This window comes from Azolla caroliniana, unplaced genomic scaffold (assembly GCF_043228905.1).
Source record: "Azolla caroliniana isolate FFs.n. ecotype wild unplaced genomic scaffold, voAzoCaro1.0.p SCAF_21, whole genome shotgun sequence".
Taxonomy (NCBI): domain Eukaryota; kingdom Viridiplantae; phylum Streptophyta; class Polypodiopsida; order Salviniales; family Salviniaceae; genus Azolla; species Azolla caroliniana.
In genome coordinates, this window is record NW_028230456.1 from 3,705,519 (window position 1) to 3,730,647 (window position 25,129).

A 25,129-nucleotide genomic window follows, 5' to 3' on the forward strand; every position below is an offset into this window, starting at 1 on the left:
AAAAAATAAGGATAAACCATGTATTATATATAATAATGAACCACTTAAAACTGTGAAAAGTTTTAAATACCTCAAATTATGGACAACATGAATGTGTTATCCACCACTTTGAGGTGAGAAAGAAAGCATATGCAATTGAGAACTCATGTATGTTGATTAAATTCAATTCAATTTGGTCCTCAAGAATAACCTTTTTGACACTTCGGTGACACTGATGCTCGATGGGATGGAAGTATTGCAAAATAGCATCTATAATACTTGGAAAGAGGTTGAAAATGCCCAGAAACATTTCCTTACAAAGTTTCTCTAAGTCAACAAGACCATACACCCTTTTATTTCTTGAGATAGGATCACTTCCCAATTAGATCATGTCCATGGAAAGGGTTATTAAATATGCTTAAGGCTCAAAAACTCATATTGATTTTATAGAATCAGAAGAGAAACAAGCAAAAAGAAAGAACGACACATAAAACAAACTTTTATATTTCAATTGAATGCCAAATAAGGAAAAATGGTTTGGACGATGGAATGTGACACAATCTCTTCATGATGCATTGATAAATTCCTTTATGAATGAGATATTTTTGCAATGCCAAGGTATCGTGACATGGGAAAAATATCGAGGCTCACACCACACATTATAGTACATATGTTGCACTCTACCACAAAACATTTCCTTTGATGAATAGAGAAACCACACCCATCAAATATAGGTTAGAGACGATCCCATCATCTACCATCCAAACCATTGCTTGCAAACTAAGTTTATACCAACTTTGACGTGAGACAAGACAATGGGGCATAGGACATGAGACTAGTTGACTATACACATTTTTCCCTAAATTGATTTGGGGGTCTCATATGATGCTCTGCCTTTGATCACATTCGATTATGATTTCCACATTGTAATACCATCGTGCCGTTTTTACACAACTATTTTTATACAAAACTACAAAAGATATAAGTAAATTCAGAAAAAAAACCATGGTAGTAGAAATCATGGGCTTTGACATTACTATGAAACATTATTACTTTGCAAATCAACAAAAACTATAGTTTCTCTATTTCTCATTGTAAATGACATATTCTAGATATAAAATTTCCCATCCTAAGCCAATGAGAGTGGAAAAAGGTGTATTAAATTTGGCCTATACTTTTAACAATATTCCATTTTGAAATTGTTCACATCTATCTACCACATCATTATGAAGAATAGAGTATCATGGGTGCACATTATAACTAGTTATGGAACCTTTGCATGCACTTAATTATTTTAATTTCAATCATCATCAACATTGACAATGGAGAGAAAGGGAGAGAGATAAAGAAGCAAAAGGCAATTGCTTCTTTGCTTCTTCTGGATAGTTCAAATGGAAGATAGTACTCATCGTTTCGTGTAATGTTCAATTGATTGTCAAATTTGGAGTTACATTTCTCAAATTTGATTACTTTTGTTATGTTGTTATTTGATGCCAAGCCAATGGGTATTTGCATAGTTGATACATGTTTTCTATTTCTGAGATATTGGGGATTGTTTCATGATCGGGATATGTGCAATACTTTCATATTTGATAATTTGATAGTATGCACTCTATTTCATATCTACAAAAGTTTTAATTGTGACAATTTTATTTATTTATGTAATGGAACAAGTAGAACTTTCCTCAATGGAGTATTTTTCTTATTGAAAAATTCAACATGTCCCACTACCAATGCGGTGGTGACAACACTCAATTGTGGTGCCATCATACTATATTTCACACATTTATTAAAAGAATCGAGTGCTTTCACCAAATACAAAGAGAGAGAGAGAGAGAGAGAGTGTGTGTGTGTGCTACTACCAATGTGGTCCCATTATAATGTTTTTTACACATTCATTAATTTAATTGTGTGTTTTCACCAAAGCCCGAGAGAGAGAGAGAGAGAGAGAGAGAAAGAGAGAGGCTATTTGCTTTTTGGGGTGTGTGTGTGTGGAGTAAACGGGGAGTATATGCCTCCAGCTTTGGGTCTGTTTATAAATTATGTGAAGGAGATGCATCAAGATGGTACAAGGACATTTTTACCAAGGATATAACTAAATGCATAAAAATGGTACAAGGACAGTTGCCATGGACAACTACATTAGTAGCATAAATTATCTAACATTTTACACAAACCAACCCTGGCCCAACAAGAAACCCTTTCCATCCATCCAGTCATGCCCTCTTATTCGAATTACAATGAAGAATAGCAAAAAATATGTAATGAGTCGGATAATGTCTTCCAAATTTTCTTCAAATAACAAGAGCATTAGAGATGACATGTCACGAGAAGCAACCTGTTTCCTCCGATGACGTCATAATTAGTGTGTCCTTACACGCTTGAAATCAGTATCTGGAACACTTGCATCCAAGGATGGCGGAACCTGGTTAGTCACCTGCAAGCAAGAAAGGTTTTTCTTTATTATAATTTATAGGTAAGGAAGAGTTAATACCATACATGTACATGTAACTGTGTGTGTATGCGTGTACATGTACATGTAGTTAGAATGGTTTTTCTACTTTTTCGATACAATAGGTAAGGAAGTAGTACCATGCATGTGTATGTACCTGTGTGTGCGCGTGTGTTTATACATACACATCTTACCAATCTAAACATTCCACACATGCTATTCAATTTCCTTAGAAATGTTTTCAATAAGAACTTAAGGACATTTGGCGAAATAAATAGAAAAATTTAAAGAGGGGTATTCCTGAGTTTTTAAGACTCATATAAACTATTGTTGGCAACATACACTGGTGGTTTGGTGAAGACGAGTTGCGAGTGTCTTTACAGTCTCATCTGGCACAACTGCATATCTTTCACAAGGAGCAATCCAGTTTGCTGTACCTGTGGAAGTGTAATACTATGAGATGACTACACAATCTCATGCTCAAGAATCTCTCGCTCTATATTTGAAGGGCTACAGAAAATTCATTTCCTTAGCAAACCTGGACGAATTGTCGAGTAAGTGGAACTTTCTACCTCCATGCAAGCATTTCCATCAGCACTGAGGGCTTCTATCATTTTGGGTGTGTTTCTGCTCTCCACCACAGTAAACGAATCATGAAAATTAGATTACTCAAAAACTAAGATAAGGACACAAGTCAATCATTCAATGTTAGAACATAAACATGCATAAAACTCAATGGACAAAATTATGTATGCATACATGCAAAATAAACCTGTGTATGCTGATATTTTTAAGCACCAAAATAAGGAATATACAAACTACAATATTTTCACATGGAAGCTAGTTAACAAGGGGGGATATTTCACCCAGATGATAGCAGAATATTTGCTCTCACCTGTCAAGGACATCACCATGGCCCAGTTGGCCACTTGTTCCTCTACCCCATGAGAAAACATTATACCTTGTTGAAATTGCCACGGTATGCCTCCAACCACATCCAACATAGCTTATACACTGCAAAATTGTAAACCATGAGGATCTTTCTTGCTCTCTGTAGGATTATTAATTTCTAACTCTAGGATCACTACTTTGGGAGCCGTTCCCATTTGGTCAAGTAAAATAGAAAAATAGATCTCCTTAATTCAGTGGCAACAAAACTCAAAATATTCTATGATACATTAATTATCAAGTTTTGAGTTCTAAATGTGCGGTGTTGATGGTCATATAACAAGACACAAATAGAATCTGGATGAACATCAACCATCTCCTGGAACCAAACATACCAGAACAATATAGAAACAAGTCACACTTGTTCACGCTGACTGTCATTGCCCTTTAAATTTACCAATTATATTGGCACTTGTTTATGAAAATTATATCTTTATGACAATTAAATCAGCTAAATTAAATATGACTGAAGAAATCAACACAACCAACAATTCATACAAACAAATGCCATCTACAAACTTGAGAAGATAATTACTAGCCATAATCATAAGATGCAAACTGAAAGTACAGAATAGCCATAATCATACTTCTTCATTTGGAAATTTCACCAATTGTGGGCTGTTATGATCATCATTATTACCAACTCCAACTTGTCCAAACTGCAGTGCAAAAAGGTTATATTAAGGTATAAATTCTGGAATCATGACTTCATCCTAAGTAAGAGAAGTAATATTCGGCAGAATCTTTTTGTTCACAGTGCACCTTGTTCCACCCCCAACCATAGACATTGCCTTGGTCATCGAGTGCCATTGTGTGTCTCCAACCTCCTGATATCTGACCATCAAATGTTTGAGTACAACTCCAAATCTCTCTTAGTTTACTAGCCAATTAGAAAACTAATGCAAAACCTGAACTATTGTCTTGTTCTTCAGTCCTGCTACTTGATGGGGAATGAGATGATCTTCATAATCACCATGGCCAAGCTGCCCATACTTACTCCATCCATATGTATAGATGCATCCAGAATCTGAAACAGATATTGTATGTCTCCAACCACACGCCACCAAGTCCATTTTCTCACCCTATGATAGCATAAATACAATTCAATAATGTTCTCAGATGAAACCAATTCATAATATGGAAACCACTTACTGGAATGGGGATAACCTCGCCAGGAACCAAACGGTCATTCCGATCACCCAAACCCAAATTGCCATACCGTCCCCAGCCCCAACCATACAGCTTCCCACTCTCTGTTACTGCAGCTGTATGTTCCGCACCAGCAGCAACCATCTTTACAGGAATTCCCTGAAGACAAAAAAATTGTTATAAAATACATCAATGAGGGTTGAGACCACAAACAACTCTGCTCATGGTTATGCAAATTTCACAGCAGTTGGCACTGCTGGATTGGACATGACTGGTATCCTTTCAACATGTCAAGTAGAAAAAATAAATTTAAATGCTTTAAAGTGCATTTCCGTATATACAGCTACTCAAAAGCATGAGAAAGATGGTAAAACAAAGATGTGCCACACATGTTCCAAATATTAACCTTTACCATGTGGTATCCTTAAAATGTATAATGAATGTTCATTGCGATTGTGGTTCTACACAGTGCTGACTTATGCTTATGGTACAGTGGAGGCATTGTGAAAGACCATGAATGTCCCAATATCCATTCCTCTTTGTCAGATTATGCAGAATGATTATTTTCAAAGACTATATCATAATACATATTGAGGAGAAAACATCACTGAGAGATACTGACTGAATGCATCATGCAGTAGAAATGATATTTTAAATGGTTAAAAATGTGTTAACATACACGTACCTACTTTCAGAATTCAAAAGATTGAGAAATATATTAAGAATACAGGCATTTGAAATACATTCAACATTATTAACCTGTAATTACCATGTAGGACCCTTAATTTTCTGACTCCTATTTCTGTGAAAGAATTATGTTTCTGCAGCTTTCCTTTTCAATCCTATTTAGAAAGTAATACAGTGACCAATTTGTTTGATTCTGCACTCTTTGATATCAAGAGTCTCAATGCTTTCAAAATCCCTACTTCTACCATCGCACACTATCCTTTGTCTATTATTTCCAACAGTTTCTTCGCTGGATTTATGGAATTCGTATCCTCCGAATCCCAAGTTCCAGTTGGTAACTCTATGTGGCTCTTTCACATTGCTTTATTCAGATAGCTGTCTTGAAGCTTTAGATATCAATGCACATTTCTCTGGCTTCCGAATGATGCATCAACACGTGGTCCTAACCCTATACCTAGGTATAACTTAACAATAAACAAGTGTAAGGTGTCAGAACCTCACCTCAAAGGCTTTAATGGTGCAAGGAATATGTGAATCTTCGGTATTCCCAAGCCCAAGCTGCCCATTTTGATTTCGACCCCAGCTGCAATAAAAGAGTATCAAATTTAAAAATTAAGGACCACATTATGACCTGTCAAGAATATAGTAGAGCTAGGCATGATATTCAGTTGCAGAGCATGTCATGTCATCCAACCATGACGAAATGCCCTATGCATGGATAGCTTACTCCTCATCCATCCTGAAAAGGTTGAAGTATCATTGCTGTATTGATTACCTTTTAACTTCTCCCCCCACGGTAATGGCAAGGCAATGGCTGTCTCCGCATGCAATCTGCTTGATTTGAACTCCTTGAAGACCCTGTATAGAATGAGGTACAAAGAGATCGCTCGAGTTTCCATGACCCAAACGACCAAAGTCACCCCTGTGAGCCAATATTGAACGGGTTAAATAAAGGCATGTTGAACGCTCCAAAGGAAGCCAGAGAGAAAATATATAGAAGATAAACTACAAATAAGAGAAGATGAACATAAACCATCAAGGAAAATGTCACTGACCAGCCCCAACTGTACACTGTGTTTCTTGAATCTGATCGTGCAGTTGTATGATCTGCGCCGCAAGTTATAGAAGAGATTTCACAACCTTGCAGTGTATTGATAATGGTCGGAGTGTGTTTCTCGTCTGCATCTCCATGACCTAACTGCCCATCCTCACCTCGACCCCATGAACATACAATATTTCCAGCTGTTCATCCCACATTCCCAAGTATTTTCAGGTGATGAAAGAAACAGAAACAGAAATTACAATTACCCTCCCATAGCAAGAATAGATTGGTAAAAAGTTCATGCACATTGCGCCATCAGGAGCACAAGAATGCTGAAATATTTTACAACAGAATTCCATAAGAACGTTCGCAAACAAACTGTGAGCAAGACCTTTGGATCTCATACAGAAAACTAAACCTTTTGTCAGGTCAAACTCCAGAGAAGCTGACGAATACAGAAAGATATGCAATAGGATAAACAAAGAATATGTAAAGAAAGCATTCAATGGAAAGGAATTGCCTCCTGATCTTGTCCTAAAACTGAACCTTCCCAACATTCAGGGAAGCACAGAAATACGGAAATACTTGCGCAATAATATAACAAAGCATGTATGTTAGAAATCATCAGTCAGCGACAAACTACAAATGAGGACTTTGAATGAAAATTGAAAGCGGAATGGAACTTTTCTGAGGAATGATGTGAGTAAATTCAAAGAGCCGCAAGAAGAAAACTGAAATATTAAAGCAGTACTGTATTCAAACGCATGATCTACGTTAAGAACATCATTCAACAGCAGCATGTCGCAAAGGAATACTTCCGGGATTTCATTCTTGGTTCAAAACCAAACCTTCCTGTGGTTTATGAATACTACCTGAAAGAGAAGCTAAGGAAGTGGAACTGAATTCACACGAGGATGAAGCAGAAATAGTCAATATGACAAGACATAGCAAAGAAATGCACAGTGGAGGGGGTAGGGACATACAGAGAAGTGCGACACTGTGGCTTGCTCCAGCTGAGATGAATTCCACCTTTTTCCGAGAGGAATCCACCTCCATTTCTCTGACAAATTCCTAAACCTGTCAATACACAAGAGTTTGCTTCTGGGAAGGTGGCATAGATAGAGATATAATGGGAAGCCTGTGGAGCAATATTTCAGCTTAAGCAGTTAGCAAGCGAAGGCATCTGATGCATCATTGCGCGGGGATAGGGACTGTGTGCTAGAATTAGGGTTAAGGATTGGGGATAGGAGGATAGGAGGATGGGATTAGGGTGAGGGTGAGGGTTGGGGATGGGGATGGGGTTGGGGTTGGGGTTGGGCTCTGAATTAGGGTTAGGGTTAGGGTTTAGGGGGTAGTAGGAAGGAAAGGAAACTTGTGCAGGAAGCCAAGTGAGGGATGGATTGGATGAATGGTAAAGGAAGGATAAGTAAGAGATATGTATGTATGTATGTATGTTTGTTTGTTTGTTGTTTTGTCTGGCTATGGTGTGTCCAAAAGACCCTTCACCTTCTTTTTGTCCACCCTTTCCTAGAAAGTGAAGCCATACCATGGCCTGCCTGCCCATCTCATCTGGCCTCTGTTTCCTGCCTCTTCTTGCCCATCTCATCTGGCCTCTGCTTCATGCCCAAGTGAGGGACGGATTGGATGAATGGTAAAGGAAGGATAAGTAAGAGATATGTATGTATGTATGTTTGTTTGTTTGTTTGTTGTTTTGTCTGGCTATGGTGTGTCCAAAAGACCCTTCACCTTCTTTTTGTCCACCCTTTCCTAGAAAGTGAAGCCATACCATGGCCTGCCTGCCCATCTCATCTAGCCTCTGTTTCCTGTCTCTTCTTGCCCATCTCATCTGGCCTCTGCTTCATGCCTCTACGTGCCCATCTCATCTGTCCTCTGCTTCCAGCCTCCACTTGCCCATCTCATCTAGCCTCCGCTTCCTTCCTGCCTCTACTTGCCCATCTCATCTGGCCTCTGCCTCATTCTTGCCCATCTCATCTCATCTGGCCTCTGCTTCCAACCTCTACCTGCTCTATGAATCAAATCGCCTGTCACTCCTCCCCGCCCATCGCTTGTTAGAGAGAAGGAAAATCTCACCACCATTTGTCAGGATTAGATTCGTGTGGCCACAATTTCTCGCCTAGAAATGAACTTATTATGGCCAATAGCCCACTGGACACCACTCTTTTTTTGTCCGCCCTTTTGGACACCGCCTTGCCTCATATGCTTCCAACCCTCTCATGTACTTGGCTCTGTTGTTCATGAAAACAACAATCGGCCCCTTTAGCCTTGCCTTGCCTTGCTCGCGTACTGATCCTGCTCACATACGTGGTGGTGTTTCGTGAAATGATGGTAGACCATGCATATATCTACAGTCTAGACCACTAGCAAGAATTCGTATTTGTCTTGGCATGGAAAGAAAATTTGTCAAAAAGGGGCCATTATAAAAAAACACAAAAGGTTTACGAGGCAAGCATTGTTTGGCTCCAACAAAGTTAAGGGGGGGACGAAAATATTGAGTGGAATTTGAACTTGTACACAACCAATGACACGTGAAGGATGACATTAGGCTTCGTCTTGGAAACTTTTGATTGGGGCACAAGCAAGTTATTCTCGCATCTTCAAATCGTGATGAAAGTGCTCCCCCCTTCTCTTTGTTGTCATCCATTTGTTTTGCATTTCTTTAGGCCTAATAAACAGAAAGTAACGATTATAAAATAGTGTGTGACGAATCACTAACAACTTTGGCGATTGGATGCATGTGAGTTAACATGCCTTCACTTTCATGACATATAAGAAAGGAGTTAAAATTGTTGCAAAATAGGAGATCATAACCGAAATCGACATGTGACCTCATCTCCTTTTCTCTTCTTTATAGTTTGTATTGATGAACCCTCGTTAAGACATAATGCAAGCAAATTTTGCCTTTACTCGTGATACATTGTGCTCAAATATGTTTAATGAAGTTGTCGTCCACTCAATTAAAATGCTTAATATCTAATAAATACGAGATTCTCACATTGTTTATAAACAAATAATGATAAAATACTCCTTTAGTCTTATATTAATGTTTCTTATTAAAAAATCATAGTTCTCGATGAATCAATGAGCAATTGGGCCTCATCATAAACAAACAGGGGCAATTACACTACCAATGAACACATGGAAATATAAATTTCTTTATATTCAAGCTTATTATTGATAATGTTACACACACATATTCATAGAGAGAGAAAGAGAGTGAGTTCATGTCCAGCCATTGGTTGCTTTATGAAAAAAAAAAGGTGTCAAGCAAGAATTCACGAGTACTAGACATAAACTCGTGCGATAGTGATGTGATATATGCACTTCTCACAATTAATCCACCCACATTACCGGTCGTAAATTAGTTGACAACAACCCTTCATGTCACAGTACATTTTTCACAAAATTATCATTCCATTTACGTAAAAGCAAAAGGCAACCTATTAAAGAGACATCGTTTATCACTAGAAATCCATTATTGTACATACATGTTTTATTGAATTCGAAAGATTTAGCCTATGTTGATAACATTATCTCAAAGCTTGTTCAATCATCAATGGATGATGGGAAAGGACTACCATATGTAGATTGATGCGATAGGGATGAGATAAGTGCATTTCCCACAATTCCCATAATAAATCTAATGGGTGAACAAGAATTCATCGATGAGCATTAATAAGACGACAATGAGATAGATAACACTTGACAAAACTCACATAGGACATTGCATTGGTGACAAGTGTCCCACCACCTACTATATGAACCACTCCCATGAACGGGGCATTTATTTCTTTTCCAATATCAGTAAGTTGAGGTCTTAGCTCAAAACAAAAACGCACCTCACAATTTCTTGTATACTTGAGATGTTCATAGCTTTTACCAGGCACAAACTTTGTATATAAATGTTTACTCTAAAACATAATTTACTTAAGAAATCCTAAAAGACTAGATGGGCTCATCTTCATGGCATCAACATATAATTCTTGCAATCAATCAATGTCATCCCCACTTCAAATGGCATTACCATTTGAATCATTGTAACTAGTGTTGAACACATTCCATATTAAGCTTGATTGCTTGGTCTAGAGTCATTTGATTGTTTTTTAAATCCTACATTGAAAAGGGATGCATGATATATTTCATGTTGTAAAACTTCACCTGCCTACTCTAAATCAATCTTTCTTTATGAAGGTCTCACACACGATACCGATAGTTTTGAGAGGCAACTATAGCTAACTATTTTTCTTTCTGTAGTTGGTTGGTAAAGATTCCTTATGTTTGCAAACAAGAGGCAATGCATTCGATTGTGTTTTACACATGATGTCATTGGATGACATCTTCGGGCCCATCTTAATACCACCTTTTGGCACAATATAGCCGTATCATTTGATGTCAAGAATAGCAAATGATTCATTTTCTTCCAACAAATTATAAGCAATATCCAAAACTTATGAGCATGCTCATCAACATCCATATTATTTACCTTAAATTTGTAATTTGCTAGCTTCACATACATACTTTAATCAATCTTGGTGTTAAATTTTTTTATCGTCCACCATCAAGGTTATTAAGTAGTGCATTTATAAGTTCAAAATGCATAGGGTTTGGAGTCTCCAAAACGTGGGCAAAATTCAAAATTTTACAAGCACCAGAAAAAAACATTATGGATATGATGAGATCACAATTTCATGTCTATATGCTAGACATTGGTGTTTGTTAGTTTGTGAACAAAATCTTTTCTTCTTGGTGTTTGGTGTATAGGATTATATTCTTGAGGGTGGCAAATTCTACCACATTGGCAAATAAGCCATTTTGACAAATACAATTCACTCTGTGAAATTTACAAGTTTTAAATCTTTGTCATGTTAAAGATGTCTTCAACATTGCCATTCACAATGTACTCGAATATAAGAGATCTGAAGGGTTTCATCATTATATTATCTATGCATGCACTTTTCATTATGAATCTATGGGACAAACATGCCAATAGAGTGGAAACTTGATATTGAATTCATGTTGATGTGAAGGTCACAATCAAGTAGGTAAGTGTGCTACCATATAAAATAGCTAAGTATAATAATGTTTATAGCTATGATCACTCATGCCTCCAGAGTAATGCAATAAACCACTTTGATATAAAGGGAATATGACTTGGAAAAACAATTCTGAAATATTCTATAGAAAAATGAAGCCTATAGTGTCAAACTTGGGTCAAGCAAATCTTGTATCAAGGGAGAGTAATGCCTAGATATCAAAGTATAATAAAAACAATTCCAAGTGTCAAGAAGCTTCAGAGTATGATCAGATGTTGTGAGCATATGTTTCATGAAATGAAACGTTGTCATGAAGTGATTGTGCATGATGCAGTCAGTCCATGGAATCTTTTTGAGGTATATGCTTTCTTTCTATATGTATATTGTTCTAATTCCAATCCACGAGGGTAACTCTTGCCCACCTCACGAGAAATTTGTATGAAGCCATGCTTGAAGTGAAGGTTAGAAACAACACACATCTGTGGAATGAAATTCCATAGGAAGATTGTATATGTTCAAAATCCAAAGACAAACTAGGAATTGATGATGATGTGTCATCAAAGAGACATGGAGCTCAAGGATGTTTACCCATTATACAATGCACCTAACATAGCATTTAGGGACATAGGGAGTCCATACATTCAAATCCAATCACTCAAAGTATGCATGATAAGGATGTCACGGGAAAGGCATAAAGCTTGTCACACATACAAGAAATATATATATAGGTAGGTAAATAGATAAATACCACAAAATTAAGAGACCACAGCCACATCTACCAAGGAAGACACTGGAGATAAGTCCTGAGGAATATGCTCTAGCAATACTTGACCACCCAATTGTTCTCTCCTGGGAGTGGTTCGAGTTGAATGTTGCTTCTTGACCATTTTGATTCTATGTTCCTTGGCCTCTGATGTAACCTTACTTGTTGATAAACCATTATTAACACTTTTAGACTCTCTGGGCTTGATATTACCATTGCCTTGAATCTCGGCTGACGGTTTAACATCTTTTCCTTTCTTAAGTACTTTGGGATTCTCATTAGATATTATATGACCGTCAGAAGGATCACCTGGTGCGAGCAATGAATCACTTTTATTCATAACACCATCATTATTCTTCTCAATGATTACCACATTGCTCGAGTCACCGGGCAGCCCAACCAATTGCTTTGCACAATGATCATCGGCATTGATGTGGGGGGGATTGTCAAGTACAAGTACTCCAGGATGCAATTCGGTTATTTCTTTTGGCCGAGATTGCTTCATGTCTTTTTTCAGGGGGTCATGTAGCTCTCGCTTTTGTGACAATTTCAAAGCTTTATTGTTGTTGGATGAAGAAGTTTTAACTGTGCATTGACCTGATCCCTTCCCAGCAATTGATTTGATATCACTTCGTGGAGAGCAGCCCTCACTCTCTGGTGTTAGACCAGAGCTTGCAATCATAGAGTTGTGGCTCTTTCTTCCTAATTTAGGGGATTTGGGCCGCGTTAGCGGTATCTGTTTATAATTAAAAGAGTTTTACCTCATTCGTACATTAATCTGGATATATATTTCAAATGCTTTCCCAAAGGAAACCTTTTAAGCAACAAGGATCTATTATCTCAAAAAAATCCACCCCATGTTTAACAAAAACTCTCTTTACCTTCTTGATCTCCATTTTCGGTGGTGCTGACTCTTGATAAAATGAAGGCAGTGGCATTGCCTTGAAAGGACTCTTATGGGCCCGGTTTTTCTCTGCTTCAATTTCTTCCTGAAATGGTTTATTATCCCCCAAAATATGCAAACATATCATCATACAACACCAAAAAAACTCAATGTGTATTTCTAGGTATTGAACGGAATGGAATTTGTTTCTGCTTCATCAACCTTGATATCACATCATATGTACATTTTGTATTGAAGCTAGAATAAGAGAATATAACTACTTTCCTCCATAGAGCTGGAAATGGAACTCAAGAATAACATATGATTAATGTGCATTGGGTCAATCAATCTTTTTCCAAAGCCATCATCACATGCCTAATTTAAATCACAAAACCTTTTCTTCACATACCCAATGGATGGGGAAGCATAAATAAAAATACACTATTACCTCTGACCCTTAACTTTTAAGGTAAATGGAAATGACTCAGATTCTGAATCATCAATCAAGTAATGAATCAGAGAGTGATGCTCATGCAGTGAAGATGGAAGGAACAAACGACCACAGTAAAAATACCAACTTTAAGATTCGGTCTATGGGCTTTCTTGTACATGGCAACTTCTGCCACATAGTAAAGATGGTTCTTGAATATGACCTGGTCACGTTAACTTGAAATACAAAAAACCTAATATCATACAATTTTGGAGAGCATCACAATAATAAAGGTACATAGAATCCTATCACATATTGAATATAGTCAACATATTTTAATGTAAAATATGGAAGGTATCTTCAGATGCATGCAATTTTGAATACTTTTGAATTTTAGCTTTAACATTTAAGAACTTAGGGTGAAGATTTATTGGTCAGATGCCATCGGTCGATCGAACTTTACCTTTGTCTTTGTATGCCTACTTGTTCCTTCCTTTCCTGTTACCTCTCTGCTCCTTGCACCTTTAACATCACTACTATAATTTAACGAATTGGTGCTTGCTCTCATCTGCATCATTTTAGCTTTCTTGTTACTCATATGTTCAATGCGCCTGCCCAACACAAAATATAATGTTAATTCCAACGAAATTTAGAAGTCCTTTTCTAGGGATGTACACGTCATTCATGTTAAAGGTCCTTTCTTAATTTTTGGCAATCATATTCAGCTCAGTTATATTTTAGCTGCGAAGAAAAACAGGGAGTGTATATGAGTTTGGTGCCAAATGTGCTATATTCTCGTCCCTCTCCACAAGGAATAGTAACATGGAAACCTGTCTTGCTGACAACAACAAAAGAAACAAACAATCTACTAAATCTTGCCTTTGTCATGATGTCTACCAATAGGATTCTTAACATTATCATAGAGTATTATTCACTATACAACTTGAAAAATGCTATCATCATTTAAAAAAATTCTACCATGTGTCTAGCTTCTACAATGTCAAAAGACAAAGAATGGAAGATTCCCTCTCATTGGTGTGTGATCTAATAATTATGAAATGTGCAAATCTATACTATTTTTTTTAAATTGGACTGGTAGAAAATAGGCCATATGGTTTTAAATTTCTTACTTACTTGACATGTTCTCCTTTATCTCCTGCAGTATTATCTGTCTTGGAGTCCTGGAAAAACATCAATAAAGAAATTTCTCATTAAAAAAGAATCCACAGTTCATGCACATTTTGTTTTTCCCTATCTAAGACACTAATCTTTAAAAAAACTGAAGGTTGAAACCAACCTGAGCATTCCTCAACCGTAAATGCCCTCCTAAGGAGGCCCTTTTATCAGTTGCAAGTCTAAAGGGCTGTGGAATGGTGAAATTCGGGTGAGATCGACGCATGCCACATTGCGTTTGAACAATTGATGACTCTGAATCACTTCCTTTGGTCTCGGCCAGTTCACATTTATTTCCTCTATTATCATTCAGTGCATATTTTGCCAAACATTTTGGTCCATTCTTTGGTATTGGTGCTGAATATCGTTCTTTTGAAACATTTGTTCCATGCTCAAAGTGTTTCTGAACTGAACCCCGCTTGCTAGAGCTCATCATGGAGCTCCCATTCTTCTTGTTAGTTGATTCCTATGTCAGATAATAGAGGGTGATTCAGTTCATCATCCATATTTGGGTTTTCTTTGTGAGGGGATGAAGGCTCCCACGTATACATATAGCATTCAATCAATATCCACAAACACACACAAACTTTTTCACAGGTCAAGAATCACACATTATACAGATACACATCCACAGCATGTTCAGGTTTTCACGGATCAAGACCCATACATATATACAGGTACACCTAAAAAAGTCAAGACCTACACATATTGATACGCACATAATGTAGATCAAGAGTGAACCCTACCTACACACCTTATGTTATGGTCTTCCTGGTTCAAGACCTACCCAAACACAAACACACAAACATGTTGCATACATACATACTGTAACTGGAATCTCCCTGGTCAAGGCCTGCCCATGTACAGATACTGGATACACAATGTTACGAACCTACAATACTCACAACACGAAATGTCAGGGCTTACCAAGGATCAAGAATGACTAGATACACATAAATTTAGGTATTGTTTTGGGGTTTTCAAAGAGATCGACACCCAACACACATACACACATGCACCTTTCCATGTGATTCAATTTTATTTGTTCCTAAGTCTCCACTTGGAACCAAGGCATTCCGCCCTTCCGCTATGTCGTTTTTTTCTTCATTCTCATCTTCATATTCTCCTTCTTCTTCATTGTCGTTTTCTTCATCTGCTTTCAGGTTTATCGCTTGGGTCATTGATTCCTCTTCTTTTCCTTCCTCCTTTTGGCCTCCTTGTTCAAGTTTAATTGCATCATACGCGATATCACTTTTATTTCTCTCGATATGAACGGTCAATCCATCCTCCCCTATAGACTTCTCCAAACCTTGAGGTGTGGACGAGGACCCAACCCCTGCACGAACACTGACATTCATATTCCCTCTGCAATGGTGATTTAGGCTGCCCCCTGCCCCTGTCTCTGCAAATATCTATGGATCAACCTCAAGAGAAAATCCAAAAATAAAACAAAATTGCATTGATCTCCTGCGGGAATAGTCGCATTCAAATATATGAACTAAAAAAAGAAAAGAACGAAAAAAAACATCCTTTTCAATGAGAAAACAAGTTATCATTACTTATATGAGTAAGAAGATGATCAGATTGAAATGCGTTTTACATGGATGAAAAGATGATGAGACCATGATTCATCATCTACCATGAGAAAACCAATGATCATGAACTACACGATGAGATGATCAAACACATAAACATTTGTTTCATATAAGGATGAAAATACATTATAAGGATGGGTAAATACATGTATATGTGTAGAACCATATGATCACTAATAACTAAATTTGATGAAAGCCATATATATGTGTATGTACATATATGTGTGTATAAACACTATCGCTGGATGAAGAAACCAGCATAGCATATATAAGTATTCCAAAAATCGGAATATGTGAATAAAAACACCATCTCTGGATGAAGAAACTAGCATAGCATATACAAGTACCCAAAAACCAGAATGAAAAGAGCAGAGGCATGGGTTGCTTTTACCTGAGAGAAGACAATGGTCCAAGTCGAGAGAGAGACAGAGGCAGAGGCAGAGGCAGAGACAGAGCAAGTCCCAATACCACCTTTGTTGTGTGAACAGTGGACAGATTACAAATACATATATAGCTAGGCTATGGCTATGAGTACAATATATGATGATATAAAGATGGTGGTGGTTTTTGCATATCTCCCAGAGACCAAATTTCAGAAGCCCAAATACCACCTTTTGTGTTGTGTCCAATGCACAAATAAATGTGTACACAGAGAGAAGGAAGAGAGAGAAAGGGTGGTTTTCTTCCAGCCTTTTTCAAGAGAGAGAGCAACCCCAATACCACCCTTTGGGTGTAATAAATATAAGGTATGGTGGTTTCTGGCCTTCTAGTAAAATCCTGGTTCCATGGACAAATATCTCTTCTTAGGCCACCTTTGGGGCTCTTTAATAATTCCCTTTGGATCTTATATACATATTGATATGTGTGTGTGTGTGTGTGTGTGTGTGTGTGTGTGTTATGTGCTGCCTTCTAACACCATGTAAAGCAAAGCTATGTGATTTTGTTTTATAATTCCAATGAATCAATCACACAAAGGATGTGCTTTTGCTCATGCAAAGGTTACCTATTCTCGGACATTACCTGCCTGCTCTCTACTACTGCTCTTATATCCACCAACAATTGACCATTAATGTGTGCACCAGTGTCTCTCTCTCTCTCTGTTTGTATACTCTCTCTCTCTCTCTCTCTCTCTCTCTCTCTCTCTCTCTCTCTCTGGTGGCATACATCATATGTGCACGCTTTGTCTGGTTTCTGATTTTCCCATACATATCGACAGTGTTTGGTTGAACCTTTGCATGCCTGGCCTTGCATGCTTTTATTGTATCATCATGTGCTCGTATAGTCACACAACCACTTGTTTATTTATTTGATTAAAAATCACAAGCTTCTTTTTTTTTTTTTTTGAAGATGCAAGGGAGGTTGCGTCTATTAGCAAAAGTGTTTCATTGTTTGGGTATTGTATGGATCTTTTAATAGTGATAAATATTTGGGATCGTGGCTGTGTCAAGATTTGGTACCTACTACCTCCCTATAAAAGAACATCATCAAAGTAGAAGGCGGCATGAAATGGCTTCACTTAATACTTATATTAATCGAGTGCTCCATTTCGACATTTGAGTTGTGTTACAAGTAGGATTTAAGGCATACATCTAAGGATTATTATATTGTATAAATTCATAAATACCAACATATAGCGAGGAGTGTTGAAGAAAGTTGCTTTAGGTTGACGAGACTCAAATGGAATCATGTAAGTACGACAACTCCAAAATGCCTAATATTATGCAATTGTAGTAAAATAAAATGACAACAAAAAAAGGCATACATGGAAAAGTTGTGGTAAATGGTGGCATTCATAGTGAATCATGAAGGTGATAATTATGCATTTCATATAGCATGTATTATATGGTTTTATGCATGTAATAGGGGAGCCACAAAAACCATCCACATCTTTGCATCATAAAATGTTGGATAAAAACACAATGGTGTGGAAACAATAATTTTTCGTGTTTAATTTATAATGCAAACATGAGCTCAAGCTCCTAAGAAAGAGCAACATGTTTATTGGTTCTAGATCTCAACCCTGAAACAAACCATGTACTTTTGACAATCCGTGATTTCCTTGATAGAAACCATAAACCTTAGAATAAAATTTATTAGAGAAATTTACATGAGTAAGAAGGCATATTTCTATTGGGTCTCTTTTGTTTCACATATTAGTTATTTTAAATGCTTCGTATAGTTTGTGTGAATTTGCATTGGAACTTTCGGCACAATAACAGTAACTATTGTAACCTATCAACAAACGACGAATGTGGACACTAATGGAGTGGTGCAAGGTCATGAGCATGCATACAATTAGAGATGTTGCCAAAATATTCCAGTTCGCCAATCTTCAACATAATCTTGCACTTTTTTCTATAAACAAACTTTTGTTTCTTTATTTCTATTTTCCAATTCAACAATTTTTTTGGCTTTTCTTTCTTTCTTTCTTTTTGAGAATCTTACTAAACTATTTCATCGCCATGGAGTTGTTGGCATGTATGAATCATCATGATCCGAGTTGGATTGTATCACAAACCAAGTTCATAGCATTGGAGCAAGATAATGAAAGGTTGCTTGGGAAAATGTTGCAAGTAAGTGATGAGAAAGCACATCGATGTAGTTCATGATGGGATGGCAAAATGAATAAATAATTTGTTATTCATATGGATAAGATTTGTAAAGGTTGTTACAACCTACCTCATGGTTTCAAGAACATTCAAATCTTCTATCACATGTAACACAAAACTTGGCCTCGGAAGAAAATTAAACTTACAAGCATATGGAGATCCAATTTCCCACTTAATCAAGGTGTATTTCCTGTGGTGAGGTTGGGCACATTGGACTATATGTGGATGGTCTGTCATTGTAAGGCCATATGTCATAACCAATAGTGTTATAGAAGGTGGCTTCTTAAGCAATCCGTTAGAAAATATCTATTCACTTGTCCACAACCCGTGGACATCCCACTTTCAAACACACGTTCTCTACTTTAGAGTGCTTCAAAACGTTGCAGTGTCCAATCGATACTTTGTTATTGTGTAGGTATTCAGGTGATTACAGAAGTTTCACCACTTCAAGCACACAATCTCTATTCTAGAGTGCTTCTAAACAATCCAATGATCACGGAAGTTTCACCACTTCAAGCACACGTTCTCTACTCTAGAGTGCTTCTAAACGGTCCAATGATTACGAAAGTTTCACCACTTAAAAGCACACGTTCTCTACTTTACAATGCTTCTAAACACGCCAGTGTTCCAATCGACGCTTTTGTTATTGTGTAGGTTTCCAGGTGATTACGGAAGTTTCGCCACTTCAAACACACGTTCTCTCTACTTGAGGAGAGTGCTTCTAAACGCTATCTGCTCTGCTGTCCAATCCACACACTTGTTATTCTGTAGGGCTTCAGGTGACAAAGGGGGTTCAAGTAAAATAGAGGTATTTAGGCAGAAGAAGAGGACAGTTTCATAAATTTCGTAAACCAGAGGCATATAAATACAAGGCAAAATACAATACTCCCTCAGCCATGGTTTTTGAGTGGTTCTGCAGCGAGACACGACATGGCGACGGCGACGATGGCCCCTGCTCACACCATCGCCACCATCGCCACCGTCGTCAATCCTCGCTGTCTCCTACACAATCGAGCTTCCTGCAATCATCTCCTGCGTGATCCGTTTCTTCGCATTCAGTCGAAGAAGAAGAGGCAGATGATGAAGTCGATGAAGACACAACCGCCGGCATGGCTTCATTCCGTGCCTCTGCTTCCTCTTTATGCCTCAAGTACTGCGATGGATACGGGGAGTTTCGTTAATGATTCCCTAGATTCATCTCCGGACGCTTCTGTGGCAACCAGGTAAATATCCATTAAGAATAGAGGGAAAAAAATGCGCGCACACATATATTTGTATATCTGTAAATGGATAGTATATCTATATGTATATGCATATGTAAATGGATACATAAACTGTGTTTATCAGTTCCAAAAACGTGCTACGAGATCAAAACACATGCACCAGATGATATCTTTTGCCAGTATAAACCGATGTACAAAAACCTAGTTTTGTGTAGAGAAACTTATAATGCTGTGAAATTTTCCAAGATATACCTCATTTTTGTTCATAGGTTATGTGGGCATCATGGCATTTGCCTCTTCTTTGGGGTAAGAATACATTTTAGGAAAATAATTAAGGTAGAAATGAGAGAGGTGAAAAGGATTAGAAGAAAGCCCTGATAATTATGGAGTGCAACCCGGGTTAAGGTTTCTTGGAATGTTAGAATTTAGCCTAGGTTTAAGATGTATGTGAAAAAGATTTATGCTACAAGTTAATGCCGAAATATTTTATATTAGTACTATAACTTATGATGGCTCTAAAACACTGAGGCTATTTTTATGAACGTATTTGCATAGAAATACATTAATTCTCTTCTTACTTCTACCTATTCAGAAACTTAATAATATTGTTGAAATTCTGTCAGGTTTTGGAAGTGGAAAGACTATACTATTCGATATCAAGTATCGGGTGACACAGGACCTGCTTTGGTTTTAATTCATGGATTTGGTGCAAACTGGTATTTTTATCACCTGAACATTAATGGTATGGAAATCTCCAAATACTAGTATGTGGAAGGTTTCTTATCACATATTTACAAGATTGATCTGAATAGCACACTGGTTTCTCCTTGTGTGGGAAAGGATTTTTATCACTTATTTACAGGATTGTCCTGAATTTCACAGCAAGAAATTTCGTCTCGATCATATTATATGAAAATGCTGCAATTTAGTTCATGAGACTGGATATTTCACTCCAGTTTGTGGTGGAGGCACACTGAATTATACTATATAATTTCTGTAGCACCCCAAACGAACATGAAATGTCATGTTGCTTATTGAAAAGCAATATATTCTTCCAAGAAACTGAAAAACATAAGAGATACACTGATAACATTGTACAGACAGATATTGATGAGCATCGTGTGATCATGTCTACTTGCTTTTCTCTTTGTAAGGTTGTTCCCCATGATTGATTTCCTCTCTTTTCCCTCGCTCTATTTATGGTATCTGTACTGATATTTTCTTCCAGATAGGATTATTTTGTAGTAAACGTGGCCAAATTTAATCCATAATATGGATAAATGGATCATTCTACAGTGAATAGAGCATCAACAGAGATCTATTTGAAGGTAGACCATTAAAACAAAAGGAAATTCATTTAGCTAGAAGAAGCCTACTGATTGAAGTGGATAAGTTCCATGAAGAGAAGATCAATTTCCCAAATGAGAACAATGTGATCAACCAAACAGAGTTGACCTGGTTCAAATAACAGATACAAGATACATTTTTCGTCAGATTTTGCACAAATGTTTAAAACTATGTGAAGATTATTACACTTATTGCTCTGACTAGACTTGCAAGATATTGTTGACTTGGGCAATTGCTTTCTTGCTTTATGAGGGCAACTATGTTGAAACTTGATATCAACCAGAAATTCTGGGTTTGTGGGTGAAATCCCCCTAAGAAAATTGAGAGAGCTATTCTTGCTCCTTAGGCTATTGATATTGAACAACTGATGGCAAGAATGATTTGGAATATCAACCAGAAATTCTGGGTTTGTGGGTGAAATTCCCCTAAGAAAATTGAGAGAGCTATTCTTGCTCCTTAGGCTATTGATATTGAACAACCGATGGCAAGAATGATTTGGAATATCAACCAGAAATTCTGGGTTTGTGGGTGAAATCTCCCTAAGAAAATTGAGAGAGCTATTCTTGCTCCTTAGGCTATTGATATTGAACAACTGATGGCAAGAATGATTTGGAATATCAACCAGAAATTCTGGGTTTGTGGGTGAAATTCCCCTAAGAAAATTGAGAGAGCTATTCTTGCTCCTTAGGCTATTGATATTGAACAACTGATGGCAAGAATGATTTAGAATATCTGACACTATGGGTCATGTACTTTGTGTTTTAAGAATGATTGTCAGACGGAAAGTAGATTTTATCATGATGAGTAGTCAGGACATTGAGATTCTTTAAAAAAACAGAAAACACACATTTATGTTGAGGTTATTTAGGCATTGCTCCATGTTAATGCATATGAATATTATTCTATATTTAAGTTCACATGCAGCATTATAGTGTCTTGATATATTTTTGCAGTGACCATTGGAGAAAGAATATACCTGCACTTGCAAAGAATCATAGAGTATTTGCAATTGATCTCCTTGGATATGGATATTCAGACAAACCTGACCCAACGGTTGGCCCCCCGAACTCGATTTATAACTTTGAAAATTGGGCAAGTCAATTATGTGCATTTTGTTCGGAGATTGTGAATGATAAAGTATTTCTTATTTGCAACTCTGTTGGAGGTGAGCCGTCTCTTCGTTAGCTTTTTGATTGTTTGTTGGTTCTTTAACTATTTAACTATCTAACTATTTGAGAACGAAAATATTCTTTCATGCTGTGTTTCTAAGTTTTTGATGTCTGTTTTTTTGGCTAAGGTAATGTTTTGGACATTTATTTGGGACTATTTCTCGCAGGTGTTGTTGGTCTTCAAACTGCAATATGTGATTCAGATCTTGTCAAAGGTCTTGTTCTTTTGAATATCTCGCTTCGGATGCTTCACATCAAGAAACAACAGTGGTATGTTCAACCTTTTGTAAGAGCTTTCCAGAACGTCTTAAGGTAAGAATATAAGGATTCTTAAGGGTTGCGGATAGCTAAGTAGTTTTTATCAATGCTTTTGTTCTTGAAAATGAGGCACTACATTGTCTGTTTTGTCCTCTTAGACATATTTAATCTACATGATCTGGATAACTTTTGGACTTCATATGCTGCTTGCATACTGGGGAAAGAGCCCATTTTTTCAACACAATCAGTTCGAGTTTTGTGATTTGTTTTGACTCTTGTGCATTGCATTGAATACACCTCCATATGCTGGCTGCAGCTTTATGTGTGCTAACTTTGAACAATGTTATTGAATTTTGTTGTTATTTTTTATTGAACAATCATTCAATATTTCTTTGGATTTTTAGAGGATGTTAGTAGCTTTACTAAATGTTCACATCAAAATATCACCTCTCACACAGCAATATCACTTGGAAGACTTGAGAAAAATTCAGTAGATTAGGAAAAACGAGCTTGTGATTACTAAGATGTAGAATGGTTTATATAACCGATAACCACAGATAGCTGGAAACCCAACAGTCACCTATGTAGGTTCACACTGTTCTAACTATGGTCACGCCAAAGCTTTCATAGGATACACATTGAGTGCAACAATAATGAGTCTAAACCCTAAAGTTTAACATGAAAATGCAGTATAAAATATTGTCATTACTAAGCTTCATGTTTATCTTTTGGGTCATAGTACCGAATTCTCAGGAAGAATTTGTTTGTAAACAGAAACACTGATTTAGGGAAGAGTTTTTTCAAAGCTGTGGCAACACCAGCATCAGTCAAAAAGATCCTATGTGAGGTGAGTATGGAAGATCTGTGCAAAAGATCTTCTAACTCTATTGGAATTTATTTTATGGATCCTGGATTATCCAATTGCAGCATCTATTTTATTATTGCAGTGCTACCACGATGACAGTGCTGTAACTGATGAATTGGTTGAAAAGATCTTATCACCTGGGTTACAACCAGGTGCTGTTGACGTCTTTCTGGATTTCATTTGTTATTCGGGAGGTCCACTTCCAGAAGAGTTGCTGCCTGACATTAAGGTAAAAATAGATTATATATCCATACTTTCTTTCATTCATTCCATACAAAACTGCATCATAAGGAGTAATGAAGAAATGTGATATAGAGAAGAATTTATGGACATGTAAGATGACAAAAAAGTGGTCATGGTCTTGTGTTTTTCTCAAATTAGGTGTTTGAGAAACTATTGGATGAGGGAGATATGCTGATTTGGTTTTGTATTTTGGCAATGAAGTGCCCAGTTTTGATAGGTTGGGGAGATAGAGATCCATGGGAGCCTATCGAACTAGGCAGGGCTTATGGAGCTTATAGCTGTGTGGAAGAGTTTGTTGTATTGCCTAATGTTGGGCATTGTCCTCAGGTATCTCTTATCATTTTCAAATAGACCTATGAATAATTTAGTAGTAAATTATTTGTGTTGAATAATTTGTGCTGATTTTTGTAGGACGAGGCACCACATTTGGTCAACCCTCTAATTGAAAGTTTTGTTTCTCGACATTTAAAAAGTTCATGATCAAATAACATTGTAAAGTCTACCAAGTTCCTTTGTGCTGGCTCAATGAACTTTTGTGTTTTCAGCAAAGATGAGGTCAAGAGGATGAAATCAACCACTTGATTGATTGTTTGATTCTTTCTTTGTATATATGTTTACACATACTCATGTAAATCTCTCCATTCAGTGTATGTTTATTAATTAAGATGTCAAAGTGCACGGATAATAATGCAATTAGATGATTTACCATTGCATACCCATTATGAATAATGTATATAGAGTTAACGTAAATTAGCGTGATACTCCCAAATACAATGAGTAGTGACTGATAGTTGACCATTGAGTCATGACAAGCAAATGTTGATAGTTAGATTGAGTGATTGTAATTTATAGATGGAGGATGAGCCTTGAGAGGAGAAAAATGGTGACGGTGAATGGTAAATCATGAGAGAGTAGAGAGTGAAAGATCAATGGTCATGTAAAAATATACATATGAGTCATGACTAAAGAAGGTATGCTTGACATGTGGTTGTGGCCTAGTCATGGCACATGATGACTCCTTGAGGGAGTTGTTGGATTAGGGCTTTAAAGCTATCCCATGAGCATGCTACCCACCACGTGAGTCAGCAAATGTAGATGGGTATGGCATACAAGATGAAGTATAACTTTGAGGTACCATAATCAAGTATAATTACCTTTTTGTGGCGAAGGGATATGACCAAACACATGATATCAACAATGATGAGGTTTTTGCCCCAATGATAAGGATGACCACCATTCAAATTGTGATGGTCCTTGTCGTAA

General features: G+C 37.1%; 3 protein-coding genes across 3 annotated transcripts; 1 reads left to right on the forward strand and 2 right to left on the reverse strand.

Moving 5' to 3' along the window:
* Nucleotides 1-2,043: 2,043 nt before the first annotated feature.
* Nucleotides 2,044-7,522, reverse strand: UVR8 (Regulator of chromosome condensation (RCC1) family protein). Its single transcript, XM_087336415.1, has 12 exons — nt 7,241-7,522; nt 6,271-6,457; nt 5,991-6,137; nt 5,717-5,798; nt 4,532-4,687; nt 4,288-4,461; nt 4,142-4,213; nt 3,967-4,038; nt 3,327-3,445; nt 2,970-3,058; nt 2,774-2,868; nt 2,044-2,416 (listed from the first exon to the last, which is right to left on the reverse strand). Exons 1-12 carry the CDS (start codon nt 7,311-7,313, stop codon nt 2,342-2,344), a joined length of 1,341 nt encoding a protein of 446 aa, XP_087192541.1. The 5' UTR covers nt 7,314-7,522; the 3' UTR covers nt 2,044-2,341.
* Nucleotides 7,523-11,829: 4,307 nt separating this feature from the next.
* On the reverse strand, nt 11,830-16,664 carry LOC147850394 (uncharacterized). The gene is made up of 7 exons (XM_087336820.1): nt 16,544-16,664; nt 15,577-15,959; nt 14,682-15,023; nt 14,519-14,565; nt 13,848-13,995; nt 12,953-13,060; nt 11,830-12,807 (listed from the first exon to the last, which is right to left on the reverse strand). The coding sequence occupies exons 2-7, from the start codon at nt 15,913-15,915 to the stop codon at nt 12,064-12,066; spliced, it is 1,728 nt and encodes a 575-aa protein (XP_087192946.1). The 5' UTR covers nt 15,916-15,959; nt 16,544-16,664; the 3' UTR covers nt 11,830-12,063.
* A 3,036-nt stretch (nt 16,665-19,700) lies between these two features.
* On the forward strand, nt 19,701-24,530 carry LOC147850395 (uncharacterized). The gene is made up of 8 exons (XM_087336692.1): nt 19,701-19,984; nt 20,608-20,700; nt 22,285-22,496; nt 22,668-22,812; nt 23,533-23,605; nt 23,706-23,852; nt 24,068-24,193; nt 24,278-24,530. The coding sequence occupies exons 1-8, from the start codon at nt 19,707-19,709 to the stop codon at nt 24,344-24,346; spliced, it is 1,143 nt and encodes a 380-aa protein (XP_087192818.1). The 5' UTR covers nt 19,701-19,706; the 3' UTR covers nt 24,347-24,530.
* Nucleotides 24,531-25,129: the final 599 nt, after the last annotated feature.